This window comes from Garra rufa, chromosome 11 (genome assembly GCF_049309525.1).
Source record: "Garra rufa chromosome 11, GarRuf1.0, whole genome shotgun sequence".
Lineage (NCBI taxonomy): Eukaryota > Metazoa > Chordata > Actinopteri > Cypriniformes > Cyprinidae > Garra > Garra rufa.
This window is the reverse complement of record NC_133371.1, coordinates 28,684,558-28,699,322: the sequence shown is the minus strand read 5'-3', so window position 1 is coordinate 28,699,322 and position 14,765 is coordinate 28,684,558. Positions and strand designations below refer to the sequence as shown.

Here is a 14,765-nt window from a genome sequence, read left to right as displayed (position 1 = left end):
TTTTTTCTATGTTTGGCCATCATAAACATAATTGATTTTATATCAATGAAAAAGAACACAAACTCACAACTCAATTTTGTATTTCAGATGCATCACATCCCACAATTTCATCATTGGCAGAGATAAACTGTTACTAAATTACACCAAAATATATACATAATAATGAGAATAATGAGATATTTTACTGGAATTTGGTCTTCCTCACTATTTCCTGTTTCTATTTTTGTTTTACTACAGGCTACAATATATTATAAGACAAGGCAGATAGAGAGGTTAAAACAATATTAATAAATAATATATCTATACAAATATTCATTATATAAACAATTCAATCAATTGATCAGTTAATATCAGTTAAACAATACACTAATATGAAAAGGTTATATAACAATATAAAGGTCCAGCAGTATATAGCACTGCTGTTTATGGAACCTTATAAAAAGGGTTCTCCTACTGTTACAAGCCGAAGAAATATTTAACTAAAAATAAATAATTAAAATTTAGAAATTGCTAATTATCTCTTTCTGAAACATTTTATAAGATTTCCTGAAGAGATGGCATAGAGAAAAGGATTCAGACAGCAGTTTAGCAAAGCCAGAGTCTTGCTTGCATCACCATATACTCTGCGGAAGAACTTCAGTTGACAATGAACATCTGGATGAGATGTTTTAGTCAGAGTTGTGACTATATCAATCACATTGATAATGTGCACAGGAGTCCAAAACACAAAAAACGCCACAACGATGCTGATCACAAGTCTCTTCTTGTAAGTCCTAATGTTTGTCCCCTGGTTTCTGGGTTCCTGGTCCTTTGGAGCTCTAGTTAGACTGGATCTCTTGGCTTTTTGACTCAACCCTTTGTCCAACCATAGATAACATGTCAACATTGTCAAAAATGGGATGACGAACCCCAGCAGGATCTCAAAAAGCAAAACAGTCACTTCTACAGACTGTGAGTCCATTGTTCTCTGACATCTTTGCAATCCATCATGGACTCCCTGAGTGAAAATTACTGGTAGGGAAAAAGCAAAGGCTAGAATCCAGATGCCAGTCAGCTGAAGGTGCCTGTGCCGTCTTTGTAGTCTCTGCAGTATCATCCTGTTAGTGACTTTTGACTTGATGACATTGTGATAGCGGTGCACGCTCATGGATGTGACCGTCAGGACTCCAACATACAGACTCCAGTGACCCAAAAAATACAGGAATTTACAAGACCAAAGGCCAAGCTTCCATCCAAACAGTATTCCATACAGCACAAAAGGAGCCAAACACAGGGTCAAAGCATCAGACACCGCAAGGTTTAGCATTAGCTTTAAGGTGAAGCTCAGATTTCTGTTCCACTCACGAGCAATGCTGATGATCACCGCAATGTTGCTTGGCAAACCAAATAAACAACACAAACCCAGAACTACAGCGGGTGCGACCTTCTGTGAAACCACCGTAGTGCTGTTAGATGTTGAATTAAAGCATGATATTAGCCCCATCATCAAACTTTGTTGTCTGGAAAATGTTGAATCTTTTTCATTAGACAACAAAATGAACGAGACTGTTTGAGGAACAGGGGTTATGTTAACACCTCCCACATCTAAACCAAACCCATAAATTTACTCTTACTTACCAAGAATAAGGAAGAACAAACAAACAAATATCAGTAAAGATCCCTTCTGACTTGGAAAAATGTATTTACACCTACCCCTTCACACGTGTCCTAACAAGATACGATGAGGTTCTACTAACAAGTAGTTTGTCCACACCAGACAAACAGCAACAGGACACAACAAAATTACTAATCATAGGCAATCAAAAGAGCATAATGGAAGGCTTTCTCTTCCTTTGTAAGTGCAACGCTCTGAGATAAACCTCAAATGTCTCTTTCATTTCCACTTTGAGGTGAAATATTCAGGTTTGCCACATTCACATCACATGTCCATTTTCTCATGAAGTGCATAAAAAAAAACCACCTCGCAGTACACTGTGCCTACAGTAAGACAGAGCAGCTTACTTTTGATATGAAACGAAATCAAAAACTATTTAAATTGTCATTTTTAGCTGGAAAAAGTATAAATCTTTAGAGAGGAGCAAAATAGTATGTCCAAATTTCATTCATGCTACCCATATCCATACCATAGAACAGTCACAAAGTAAGTTTCAAATTCAAATGTAGAACCTACTCAGTGTCCTGAGAAGCATATAGTCCTGAGGACTGCACATGCACAGTAGCTGGTCTAGCCTGAAAAATAAGCTTTTTTTGAGCATTAGAAACAAAAGTTCCCAGACACTTGTCAGATTTTAATTGAAGTCCAAATATGAAATTTTATCTGAAACTTACTTGGTCGACAGCTGTGAAGAATTTGATGTTTCCCAATTCAAAGAGATATAAACTGTACTTGCATTCTGAAATAGCTGCCCTAGAGGCGTTTAAAAGATGGTAGTCTCAGTGAAATGACTTGCCTTAGAAAGAGAGAACGAGTCAACAATGTGATATGTATAGATGAACAAGGATGAAAATAATGCCTGTTTCAGTTACCCGGATGAATTAACTGATATAGCGTGGAAAGGCCTGTTCACAATAAGACTGATAACTATGACGATAAACGCAATAAATATTGTCATAAATTTAATAGAATTGTCCACACTACAGCTAAAATAATAACAGAGGAACAACATTGTTGGAAATACTTTGAAAATATAGATATTTTAATAGTGCATTCAAAATTAGCGCATTAACACATGCAATTAATTTTTCCAGTTTAACGGCGTTAAAAATATATCCAACACAGTTAACACAGGGGTGGTGCTATAGCTGGCCACCCTTACTCACAACTGCTGCTTCTGTCTCTTTTTCTTGACAAGAATTGCGTTTATTTAGTTGCAGAACGTCCTTATGGCCACATTGACCAGAAGACTTTTCAGAAGTATACTCCAACTTCGTTTCAGCGCTAGGTGCTGGTCAAACAAGCACAGGAATGGTACAGGTGAAGCTTCAGTAGAACAACAGTGAACTGTGGTCAGATGAGATGTTGCCAGGCCATATGTAAGTAAAAACTAATTTACCTGTCCTGTAGGGGTGTAAATCGGAGCGTTCGTCAAGATACGATACAATTTTGTTTCTTATACCCAGCGGTATATTTGCAGATACATCAAAAAATTCTTCAATACAGGAGTATAACGATTGATTTATTAATATTTTGATATTATATACCTATTTTAAACAACCATCTACATCCTGTACCTCAGTTAGGACATTTACAACAAAAAATAGGCCTATGAATTTGAAAAACAAAACAAAACAAAAAAACAAGTCACACATAAGATCGGTAAGCCTATGACATGACAACAGTCAAGAAAGTCTTTTAGGCTTCAATGTGTAAAATAGTGCAAATCCTCATTAGGAAACAAAAATACATTTGGCAGATACTATGGCCCCAGTGCTAAAAATATTTCCTACAGATAACCAAATTACAAGCAATGGCAGAAAATAATTATACAATAGAACAAAGACAAATTTAATAGACAGTGCTTTTCAGTTTTTTTCAGGTCGGTATAAAAGACATTTTCAGGGACAGAAATTCATATTCAAATGCATAGTCTTCGCAGTATAAATGAAACACATTTTAATCATTATTGATGCTACAAACGTTATTTAGTCAGGAGCAGTGAGCACTATTTGTATTTTTCTTTCAGAACGAAAGCACAGATCCAATATACTGATAAACGTGCGTTTTCTTTCGCAACTGATACTTTAAGACATATGTCACCTAACATAACCCTACTTCCACAAGCTGCATCCAAAGCATTTTAAATACTCCGCATATTAATAGAGACTCCATGATGCGCAAAAACTATATTCAATATTAGAATGTTTGCAGGAGCGGTATTAAGAAAAGTCATTAAGTCATTAAGCAAGGCATTAATACAAAACTGCACATAATGAATGGTGACTGTAGAAAGCAAAAGCCAAATCCTAACATTCAGCAGTGGTAGCTCTTAAAGTAATAGCAGCCAAATAAACTAATAACCCAGCTGCTGTGATGTCTGTTAACGAAAGAACAAAATAAAAAAAAGCACAAAAAAATAAAAAACTTTTGTAGCTTTAAGGATAACTTTATTCAATTTCTGTATATCTCCTACTTGCTGAAGTGCACAGGCAAATTGTTTTAAGTTCACTTAAATAAGAAGTAATTTTTTTAAAGATTAATAAATGTTAAAATGGATAGATCTCAAGTATACTGTAATGTTGAATGGCAATAGTCAATGGTTATATAAGGAAAAAAAATGTTTTACAGATTATTTTCAGTCATAAAAAATATTTAACATATATTAAAATTATACTGTCTTTAAGTTGGTTCATTATTCATTTGAAAATTGAATGTAAAATTTTTGCACTATAAAAGCATATTTAAAATCTTTAATGTCAGGTGGGATTATTTGTGATTAATTAGTTTTTTTAATCGATTGACAGCACTAATTGTCAATGATAACTTATAATTCTTTACAGCCCTAAGGTATATGCTTTTGTAGAAGCCATTTGCTTGCTGATTATTAAAATAAAAATGTTTAAATAAGAAATTCAGTTTGACAACTAAATTATTCATGAGCAAATCAAGCTACAAGAGCTCTGTAGGGTACGCCCACTCCAATGAAGCTTTGCAAATTACATAATCGAGTAACAAAATCGATCTTGCTATGTCAAAATACACTCTATAAACCACTGCAGTGCATAAAGGCAAAAGCAAAATTTGAAGTCTGGCACATTTGCAGGAAATAATTTGCCTCCACAGTAAAAAATAAGGTGGATAAAGTATTCAAATATAAAATGTCAAAATCAGTTAAGCAATAAGCTAAATAAACTAAATAAATAAATAAAAATACTTTGTAGGGTCACCATTTGGAGGATGATCTCTGTTGTTTGTATTGTCCAGTCCTCCTTTTGAAGGAAGTCTCAGTTGTGAAGCTCAGTCCATCAGTTGTTGCAACCTTCTTGCAATACTCTTATTGATGTTCTTTCTTGTTTTGTGGTTTTCACACTCTTCTTTCTCTTCAGTTCTTTTGTTGACTCCTGATGCAGCCCCTCTTGCAAACTGAAGACATTTGACATCCTTTTTATCTTGCCTTCTGTCTAGAGCAGGGGCGCTCAACCCTGTTCCTGGAGATCTTCCAACCTGCAGACTTTAGTTCCCGCCCTGCTCCAACACAGCTGTCTGTAATTATCAAGTGCTACCTAAGAGATTAATTAGCTGGTTCAGGTGTGTTTGTTCAGGGTTGGAGCTGAACTTTGTAGAATGGAAGATCTCTAGGAACTGCACTTATAATGTTCTTAATTCTTACTTTTTAAGTCCATCAGCTGTGTTGATGCTACCTTCTTGTAATACTCTTATTGATGTTCTTTATTGTTTTGTGGTTTTCACACTCTTCTTTCTCTTCAGTTCTTTTGTTGACTCCTGATGCAGCCCCTCTTGCAAACTGAAAACATCCTTTTTACCTTGCCTGCTATGTAGAGCCATCTCATAACTGCACTTATAATGTTCTTAATTCTTACTTTTAAAATGGCATTTCAAGTGAACATTTCTTGCAACATATATATAAGCAATATCACACGATTAGACGTGAGATATGTGCTGTATATTGGCACTGCTGTGATTCGGCCGTAGGCACGAGATCGCAGGCCTGCAACCTTGATATGAGCATTTCCATCTGTGCAATTCTGCTACTGTTACAAGCCAAAGAATTTACAGAGTTTACAACCATTTTTATTAATAGTGCATTAAGTCTTTAAAGCATATTTGACTTCTAATTCAATCAGAAATGTTAAATTATCTCTTTCTGAAACATTTCAAAAGATTGCCTGAAGAGATGGCATAGAGAAAAGGATTCAGACAGCAGTTTAGCAAAGCCAGAGTCTTGCTTGCATCACCATATACTCTGCGGAAGAACTTCAGTTGACAATGAACATCTGGATGAGATGTTTTAGTCAGAGTAGAGACTATATCAATCACATTGATAATGTGCACAGGAGTCCAAAACACAAAGAAAGCCAAGACGATGCTAATCACAAGCTTACTCTTCTTGTAAGCTCTAACATTTGTCCCCTGGTTTCTGGGTTCCTGGTCCTGTGGAGCTCTAGTTAGACTGGATCTCTTGGCTTTTTGTCTTAGCCCTTTGTCCAACCATAGATAACATGTCAACATCGTCAAAAATGGGATGAGGAACCCCAACAGGATCTCAAAAAGCAAAATAGTCACTTCTACAGACTGTGACTCCATTGTCCTCTGACATCTTAGCAATCCGTCATTGACTCCCTGAGTGAAAATTACTGGTAGGGCAAAAGCAAAGGCTAGAATCCAGATACCAATCAGCTGAAGGCGCCTGTGCCGTCTTTCTAGTCTCTGCAGTATCATCCTGTTAGCGACTCTTGACTTGATGACATTGTGATAGCGGTGCACGCTCATGGATGTGACCGTCAGGACTCCAACATACAGACTCCAGTGACCCAAAAAATACAGGACCTTACAAGACCAAAGGCCGAGCTTCCATCCAAACAGTATTCCATACAGCACAAAAGGAGCCAAACACAGGGTCAAACCATCAGACACCGCTAGGTTTAGCATTAGCTTTAAGGTGAAGCTCAGATTTCTGTTCCACTCACGAGCAATGCTGATGATCACCGCAATGTTGCTTGGCAAACCAACTAAACAACACAAACCCAGAACTACAGCAGGAGCGATCTTCTCTGAACCTACAGCAGTGCTGTTAGATGTTGAATTGCAGCCTATGTTGCTCTCCATAATGATCACAAATATTTTGAATCTTGAATAGTCAAAACAATATATATGAGTTGCTGAAATAAACCCTCCCACAAAACGACATATGCCAAATGGCATCACCTATAGCTGGAAACACACAACAAAGACCACATATCAAGCACAGGTTTTAGAAGCACTTTCATTAATAAGTAATTAGCAATATGACAGTATATCATTATATGATAAAAGATCAATAGTTGGTGTACAAACAAATATGAAAAATTAATGAAGACTAAATTTCAATGTACATTCAGTAAATATCTATTCAGGATTCTAATGTAAAATTATGTTATATTAAGTTATATTCAAGTGTGACCAGTGTTTTTATATCATAAGTGCAAATACACATAGATCTAAAAAGAAAACATGTACAGTAATTTGCAATTTTATTAGAAATAAAAAAACCTGAGATGATTTCATTGCATAAGTATTTATACCCTTTCCTGGACACTTCAAATTTAGCTCAGGAGTATTCATGTCGCTTATAGACGTTACTACACACAACTGAATGAGGATGATTTGGAAAGGCACACACCTCTCAATAAAAGGTCTAACAGCTGAAAATACGTATTAGAGTAAAAAACCAAGCCCTGGGGTAAAAAAAATAAATAAATAAAAACTGCCTGTGGAGCTCAAAGACTGGATTGTCAAGTCACACATCTGGAGAAAAGTTCAGAAAAAATTCTGCTGCATTGAAGGTTTAGAGACGCATGTAGTCTCCATTATCCATAATGCTGGAACAACTAGGACTCTTCCTAGAGCAGACTGAGAAGGGTCTTCGTTAGACTGGTGGCCAAGAAGCTGAAGGTCACTCTAGTTGAGCTCCGTGATAATATATGCAGATCGGAGAAACTTAAAGAAGGACAAACACCACTGCAACACTTCACCAATCCAGTCTTTATGGCAGTGTGGCCAAACTCAATCCTCTCCTCAGTGAAAACACATGAAAACCAACTAGGATTTTGCAACAAAGCACCTAAAGGACCCTCAGACTGTGAGAAACAAGATTCTGTGGTCTCATGAACCTCAAATTCAAGCATCATGTTTGGAGGAAACCAGGGACTGCTCATCACTTGCACAGTGTCATCCCAAAAGTAAAGTATGGAGGTAGCAACCTGCTGTGGGGCTGTTTTCCAGCAGAAGGGACTGATGGACTCAGAATAGAAGGAAAGCTCAATGCACTAAAATATTGAGATAACCTTAAAGAAAATCCAGTCTAGAGCATTCAAAACTTCTGACTTCGGCAGAAAATTTACCTTCCAACAGGACAATGAGCCTAAGCACACAGCAAGAGTGGCTTACAGACAACTGTGTGAATGTCCCTTAGTGGCTTAGCCACATCCTGAGCTTGAACTCAATCAAACATTTCTGAAGAAACCTGAAAATATGCATATACCCCATCCAAGCTAACAGAGCTTGAGAGGTGAGTCGAAGAATGGCAGATAATTGCCAAATGAACACTTATGTACTCAGTTTTTCAATTTCAATATAGTTGCAAAGTTGACAAAAATCAGTTTGTTGCTTTGTCATTATGGTGTATGGAGTGTAGATTGATGTGGGAAAAAAGTTATTTAAAGCCGTTCAACATAAGGCTGCAACATAAACCGTCCAAATCCATCATTTAAGTATTTAATTTCAAAACTGCTGCTTCTGGCCAAATTATTGTGTTTTCACCAGCTCTTTAAACTGTCAGTCTGACGGCACCCATTTATTGCAGTAATTGCACTAAATCTCTCCAAATCTGTTCTGATGAAGAAACAAACTCATCTATACTTCAGATAACTTGAGGGTGGGGTGAGTCAATTTTGTATTTTTAGATGAATCTTTCCCTTTAAAAAGAATATGATGTAGAAAACGGTAACACTTTACAATAAGGTTCATTACTTAAACAATAGTTAATGTATTAACTAACATGAACTAACCATGAGCAATACATTAGTTACTGTATTTACTAATCTTCATTAACATTAGTTAACGGAAATACAGTTGTTCATTGTTTGTTCATGTTAGTTCACACTGCATTAACTAATGTTAACAAGATTTTATTAATGCATTAGTAAATGTTGAAATTAACATTAGCAAAGATTAATAAATGCTGTGTAAGTGCAGTTCATTATTAGTTCATGTTAACTAATGTGGTTAACTAATGTTAACTAATGAACCTTATTGTAAAGTGTTACCTAGAAAACAGTGTAAAAATCAGTTACATGCAAATTGCAAAATGCAAATCCTTTCATATAAAGCAACAAATGACAAAAAGAAACCTGGAAAATCTCCATGACAACAATTTATTATAAAAAGCACTGACAAATATACAAGGTTTTAAAAAAAAAAGTCACTGAAACATTTTTTTTCTAACGACATTGTGTTCACCCACTTAGTCAAACATAAAAATGTAGTTACTTGATGACAAAGTTCAATAATAAAGACTTGCAATGCATCTATAAATGACAGAAACAAAATGCACACATTTCTACGCAATCTAAATCAACATAATGCAGACAGGCCAGAAAGCAAGAGATTCTGTAAACCTCAATGGACCTCGCCAACACTTGAACACCACATCCTCATCAGTTACCCCATCAGACTGCGCTCACAGAGACAGTTAACGGTCATGAAAAAAGACGTCATGCTTCTCAGTTGTAGATGAAGTTAAATCTGTGCAGGGGAATGAACAGTTGTGACTGTAAACTTAATTAGACAGCACGTATCAATATTAAATGATGTAAAGCTCATTTACTACATGCTATAGAGTTCAAAAGTAATATCTCACCTGCTCAGTAGCTGTGGGAGACTGGATATAATTGGGCCATATCCAGGAGCGTTATCATAAAGCTCAAACAAGGGAGCTGCCACCAGCTTGTAGTTCTTTGGCACAGCAAACAATGCTAAAAAAGCACAACACACAAGTTAAGCGGGATAATCACTTTTTACTCAGGGTACATCGAGTAAACCAAAAGCAATTCATCCTACCTTTCTCTTGCAGCTGTACTAGAAAAAGCTTCTTATGTTCTTTAGGCTTAGTGATGTGTGCTGGAATATAAGGGTACTGTGGAAGGAAATGAGGCATGTTCAATGTGATTTACTATTGAATCAAATTATAATAACAATATACAGTTAAGGTCAAAAGTTTACAGGTTGCAGAATCTGCAAAATGTTAATTATTGCTGTTCAAAAGTTTACATACACTTGATTCTTAATACTGTGTTGTTACATGAATGATCCACAGCTTTTATGTGTTTGTTTAGTGAAAGTTGTTCATGAGTCCCTTGTTTGTTCTAAACAGTTAAACTATAGTTATATTTTGTATTTGAAGGCATTTAAACATTTTCCAACAATGACTGTATGATTTTGTGATTCATCTTTTCACAATGAGGACAACTGAGGGACTCATATGCAACTATTACAGAAGGTTCAAATGCTTACTGATCCTTCTGAAGGAAAAACACTGCATTAAGAGCCAGGGGTTTAAATTTTGAACAGAATAATTTTTTGACGGATTCTTATTTTGCCAAAATATATTTTTCATTTAGAAAGAAGGATTTTTCTGAAGAACAGTTAACTAAACAAAACAAAAAAAAAGTGTATGTAAACTTTTGAACGGGGTCATTTTTTAAATTAATTAAACTGTTATTTTCTCTTGTGGACTATATCTAAACATCTTTTATGTGAAATACCTTATTCAGGTCTGTACTAAATAAAAAAAAAAAACATACATTTTGTATGATCCACCTTTTGGTAAAATTATTAACATTTGGCAGATTCTGCAAGGGGTATGTAAACTTTTGACCTCAACTGTATTTCATTCTGTATAGTTAATGTGCTTGAGTGTGAACGAAACAATACTGTTAGTGATCCAGTATGTGTCTGTCTGAAGGAAAGGGAACTGAGTAGCTACCTGAGGTGGTTCAAAATTTGGTCTCCACCAGTTCCCAATACAGTCATCAATGACCCAGTCCTGTTTCACTCCATCCTGACGCCCCAAAATCTTGAAAATAAATTTAGGAATTATTCAGTGTATTTCTTTGCTAGTTTTGTTACATTGTACAGCATTTCAGATTGTAGTTATATCTGTAAATGCCACCAATTTTAACTTTAAATACAGTTTAAAAGGGTGCAAGCAATAATACCTCAGTCATTAGTCGTTTCAGCCCCTCCACCTCATCCTCCCCTGGGTTCAACTCACCCCCAGGACTGTAAAAACAATATATAACATTAGTAGACAGTTTTTCAAACGAATGTAAGATGAACAAACAAAACTGCAAAGAAGGTTACTTTTAACAATACAGTATAGCTTAACCACTGAAAAACACCCATTTGATATTGATCATATCCATAACTTAATTGCAGAGAACAATTGGCTACTTACAGTTTAAAGAAGGTGGTTCCCAGCTGCAGCAGCAGAACATGAGGGAGTCTGTGCTCGTGAACGATCAGAACGCCTTCCACCGTCCGCCGCATTCCGATTTTCTCAAATTCTTCCCGCATCCGCTGAAAGCGTGCGGCTACCGAGCTGTCCTTCTCATAGAGCGGCTCCTTGGTGCCGAATGTGTAATTTGTTAGTGGGTATCTGCAAAAACAAACATCATGATGATCAGGAGTCATTTAAATGAGATGAAGAAATGTGACAAGACAAAAACCAACAGCAACTGTGTGAAACTTGGTTTTAAATAAGTTCAAAGACATTATATTTGTGACCCTGGACCACAAACCAGTCTCAAGCATAAATGTTTTAAAATTTAGATTTATACATAATCTAAAAGCTGAATAAATAAGCAGCTGAATAAATAAGCTTTCCACTGGTGTATGGTTTGTTAAGAAAGGACAATATTTGACTGAGAAAAACAAAATAAATAAATTTGCCTTTACAGTTGTCCAAATGAAGTTCTTATGCATATTACAGATCAAAAATTACATTTTCACATATTTACTATAGGAAATTTACCAAATATCTTCATGGAACATGATCTTTACTTAAAGGAGTAGCTCACTTTCAGAACAAAAATTTACAGATAATGTACTCACCCACTTGTCATCCAAGATGTTCATGTCTTTCTTTCTTCAGTCGTAAGGAAACAATGTTTTTTGACAAAAACATTTAAGGATTTCTATGGTGCCCCTGAGTTTGAAATTCCAAAACGCAGCTTCAAAGGGCTCTAAACAACCACAGCCAGAGGAAAGAAGGGTTTACAATTTATATACTTTTTAACCTCAAATGCTCGTCTTGTCTAGCTCTGTGTGTACTCTGTGTAGAGATTAAAAAGTATAGAAATTGTAAATGTTTTTAGAAAATAACAGATTGTTCCGCTAGATAAGACCCTTCTTCCTCAGCTGGGATCATTTAGAGCCCTTTAAAGCTGCATTTTGGAAGTTCAAACTCAGGGGCACCATAGAAATCCATTATATGGAGAGAAATCCTGAAATGGTTTCCTCAAAAAACAATTTCTTTACGACTGAAGAAAGAAAGACATGAACATCTTGGATGACAAGGGGGTGAGTACATTATCTGTAATTTTTTGTTCTGAAAGTGAACTACTCTTTTAATATCTTAATAATTTTTGGTATTAAAGAATACAGGGTAGTGTATTGCTGACCATTGCTACAAATATACCAGTGCTATTTATGACTGGTTTTGTGGTCCAGGGTCACATTTAAATTGCTCACAAATTTTAGAGAGAAATACAGGGATGATACAACTAACCTACTGACTAACTAAATAAAAAAACACAAATTTATGATTGTACTGGTACAATGGCTAGCCACACTGCAAACATATGTAAACAGAAACATATGCCGCGAGTGTAATGGACATAAACGAAATATTGTAATCGAAACTTTTAACGATTAGGTCATTTAACCAATCGACTACTGCTATTTTCGATTAACTGTGCAAACTTACAATAAAACAACAAGCAAACCAAAACCATCTAATACCAGTGGCAATAACAAAAACAGTGTTTCGAATTACATTTTCCCTATTATTATTAACGTTACTAGTCTACATATGAACGCACACTTTAATGTAAACGTGCACACGCATCCAAACAACAGTAAGTTAACCAGGAAGGAGCTACGACTGTTTGCTATTTTCAAACGCGATACTACTTCAGAAAGAAGCCATCATGCACCACTTGGATCGCTAAACACTGGTTATAAAATAAATAAATTGCACACGCAGTTTGCATTGTCGAATGTTACTCACAGATTGATTGTTCTCTCCAGGGTGAGCGGTTTAGCCGGCTGGCTAATGTATTTATTGCCGAACTGATTTACTCCACGAGGCCAACCGGTAGATGATCGATTAGGAGGTACAACTGACATCGTACGACGTATAATATATTGGCTTCTTAATCTTTGCACTAATCACGTTTTTACTGTTGATTACGATATTAGTGAGATTGAATTGCACAGCCTTGGCGCTCGATGAAAACTGGAATACGGCACTCTGTTGTGAAAGCATATTCGGGACATCCGGCTACGTCCTGTGTTACGACCTTGCGTTTCGCTTTACGGCTCGTCTGCTTCCTGTCATACGTCAGCATTGAGGCTATTTGAACCCGTGTTGCCAAGTCCGCGGTTTTCCTACGGAATTGCAAGTACTGCTCACTGCAGAGCCAAATGGCCAAGCGAGCCTAAATAACGTAATATTTAGCCACTGGAATGCTAACTTCACCAGTAAAAAGTGTATTTTACCCCCTGGAACGTAATTTTTACCGAGGGACCCCCCTCGAAACGCGATTGGGCTACTTTAGGCTAGTTTTGAGTAGCAAATGGGCGGGTTTTGTTGTGAAAACCTGGCAACCCTGAGACATACAATATTACAGTTTCTTACAGACGCTAGGACACATTTCTCCAGTGATGGGCAAGCTACTTGGAAAATGTAGTGAGCTAAGCTAACAGTTACTCTTCATTAAATGAAGCTTAACTACACTAAAGCTACAGCCTTTGGTAATGTAGCAAGCTAAGCTACAGCATCATGGCAAAAGTAGTTCACTACATCTAAGCTATTTTTTAAAATTTCATTTTTCTATTGAACCAACATCATACAAAGTCAGTGCTCTCTCAGTGATCAATTCAATTGTCAGTCATACAGGCATGCAAGTTCAGTTTAATTGTTTATTCAACCACTCTTCCAAACCAATTTGGCAACAAAAATCTGTATCATGTACAGGGCTGGATTTATCTCATATTCTGGGGGGTTGAATTCTTTCTTGAAAAAAATAAAAACAAAAAAGCAATGGCACCAGTCTCACAATATTAAACGAATAAAACAGGGAAAACACAAAATTTGTAAATAAAATAATTTTATACATATTATTGAATAACATAGTCTATATATGGATGGGTGTTCGTCAACTGATTGCATGTCGTCAGAGTTTACAGTGTTGACAGCTTCGTAATAAATAGCCTAAAGGAAGCGCTGTAGATTTGTTGTATATAGCTACTAAAATATGACAGACCGCACAAAAACAGCACTTTAATTTACTGCCGTGTTTGAACAAAGATAGTGATTGATTTCATGAATACAGGAGCCTGATTTTTTTAATTGTCAGAATCTATAGTACATAACAAATACAAAAATAAAAACAAATCACAAACTTTTGCAGTCAAGACTGTGAATAAAAGACAAGTGTGGAATGTAAGCCAGATTTGGCCCAGACTCTGTTACTATCTGGGAAGCAAAGCTAAATTCTATTGTAAATTTGTTAACTGACAGTAAGAATATAACCGAATCAAGCGGCTATTTTCGTTTGCAGAAGGTAAAATGCATTAACGTAAAAATTTAACCGACAGGTCACAGCGGCTAGGCCTATAAGTCACATTTGTGACCCTGGACCACAAAACCAGTCATAAGGTTAAATTTTACAAAACTGAGATATATACATATATACATACAGCTCAATAAATAAGCTTTCTATTGATGTATAGTTTGTTAGGATAGGACAATATTTGGCCGAGATAC

At 36.1% G+C, this 14,765-nt stretch overlaps 3 protein-coding genes across 4 annotated transcripts; all 3 read right to left on the bottom strand.

Annotated features, from left to right (window-relative positions):
- Positions 1 to 514: 514 nt before the first annotated feature.
- On the bottom strand, positions 515 to 1,483 carry LOC141345300 (leukotriene B4 receptor 1-like). Its single transcript, XM_073850168.1, has one exon. It carries the CDS (start codon positions 1,481 to 1,483, stop codon positions 515 to 517), a length of 969 nt encoding a protein of 322 aa, XP_073706269.1.
- A 4,329-nt stretch (positions 1,484 to 5,812) lies between these two features.
- Positions 5,813 to 6,784, bottom strand: LOC141345299 (leukotriene B4 receptor 1-like). Its single transcript, XM_073850167.1, has one exon. It carries the CDS (start codon positions 6,782 to 6,784, stop codon positions 5,813 to 5,815), a length of 972 nt encoding a protein of 323 aa, XP_073706268.1.
- A 2,292-nt stretch (positions 6,785 to 9,076) lies between these two features.
- On the bottom strand, positions 9,077 to 13,266 carry nudt21 (nudix hydrolase 21). 2 transcript variants are annotated; one of them, XM_073850728.1, is made up of 7 exons: positions 13,005 to 13,266; positions 11,172 to 11,372; positions 10,933 to 10,996; positions 10,701 to 10,790; positions 9,776 to 9,851; positions 9,576 to 9,690; positions 9,077 to 9,486 (listed from the first exon to the last, which is right to left on the bottom strand). In XM_073850728.1, the coding sequence occupies exons 1-7, from the start codon at positions 13,121 to 13,123 to the stop codon at positions 9,408 to 9,410; spliced, it is 744 nt and encodes a 247-aa protein (XP_073706829.1). In that variant the 5' UTR covers positions 13,124 to 13,266; the 3' UTR covers positions 9,077 to 9,407. The 2 variants fall into 2 exon arrangements, with proteins under 2 accessions (XP_073706829.1, XP_073706830.1); XM_073850729.1 differs by having other exon boundaries at positions 9,077 to 9,460; positions 13,005 to 13,263.
- Between the last annotated feature and the right edge of the window lie 1,499 nt (positions 13,267 to 14,765).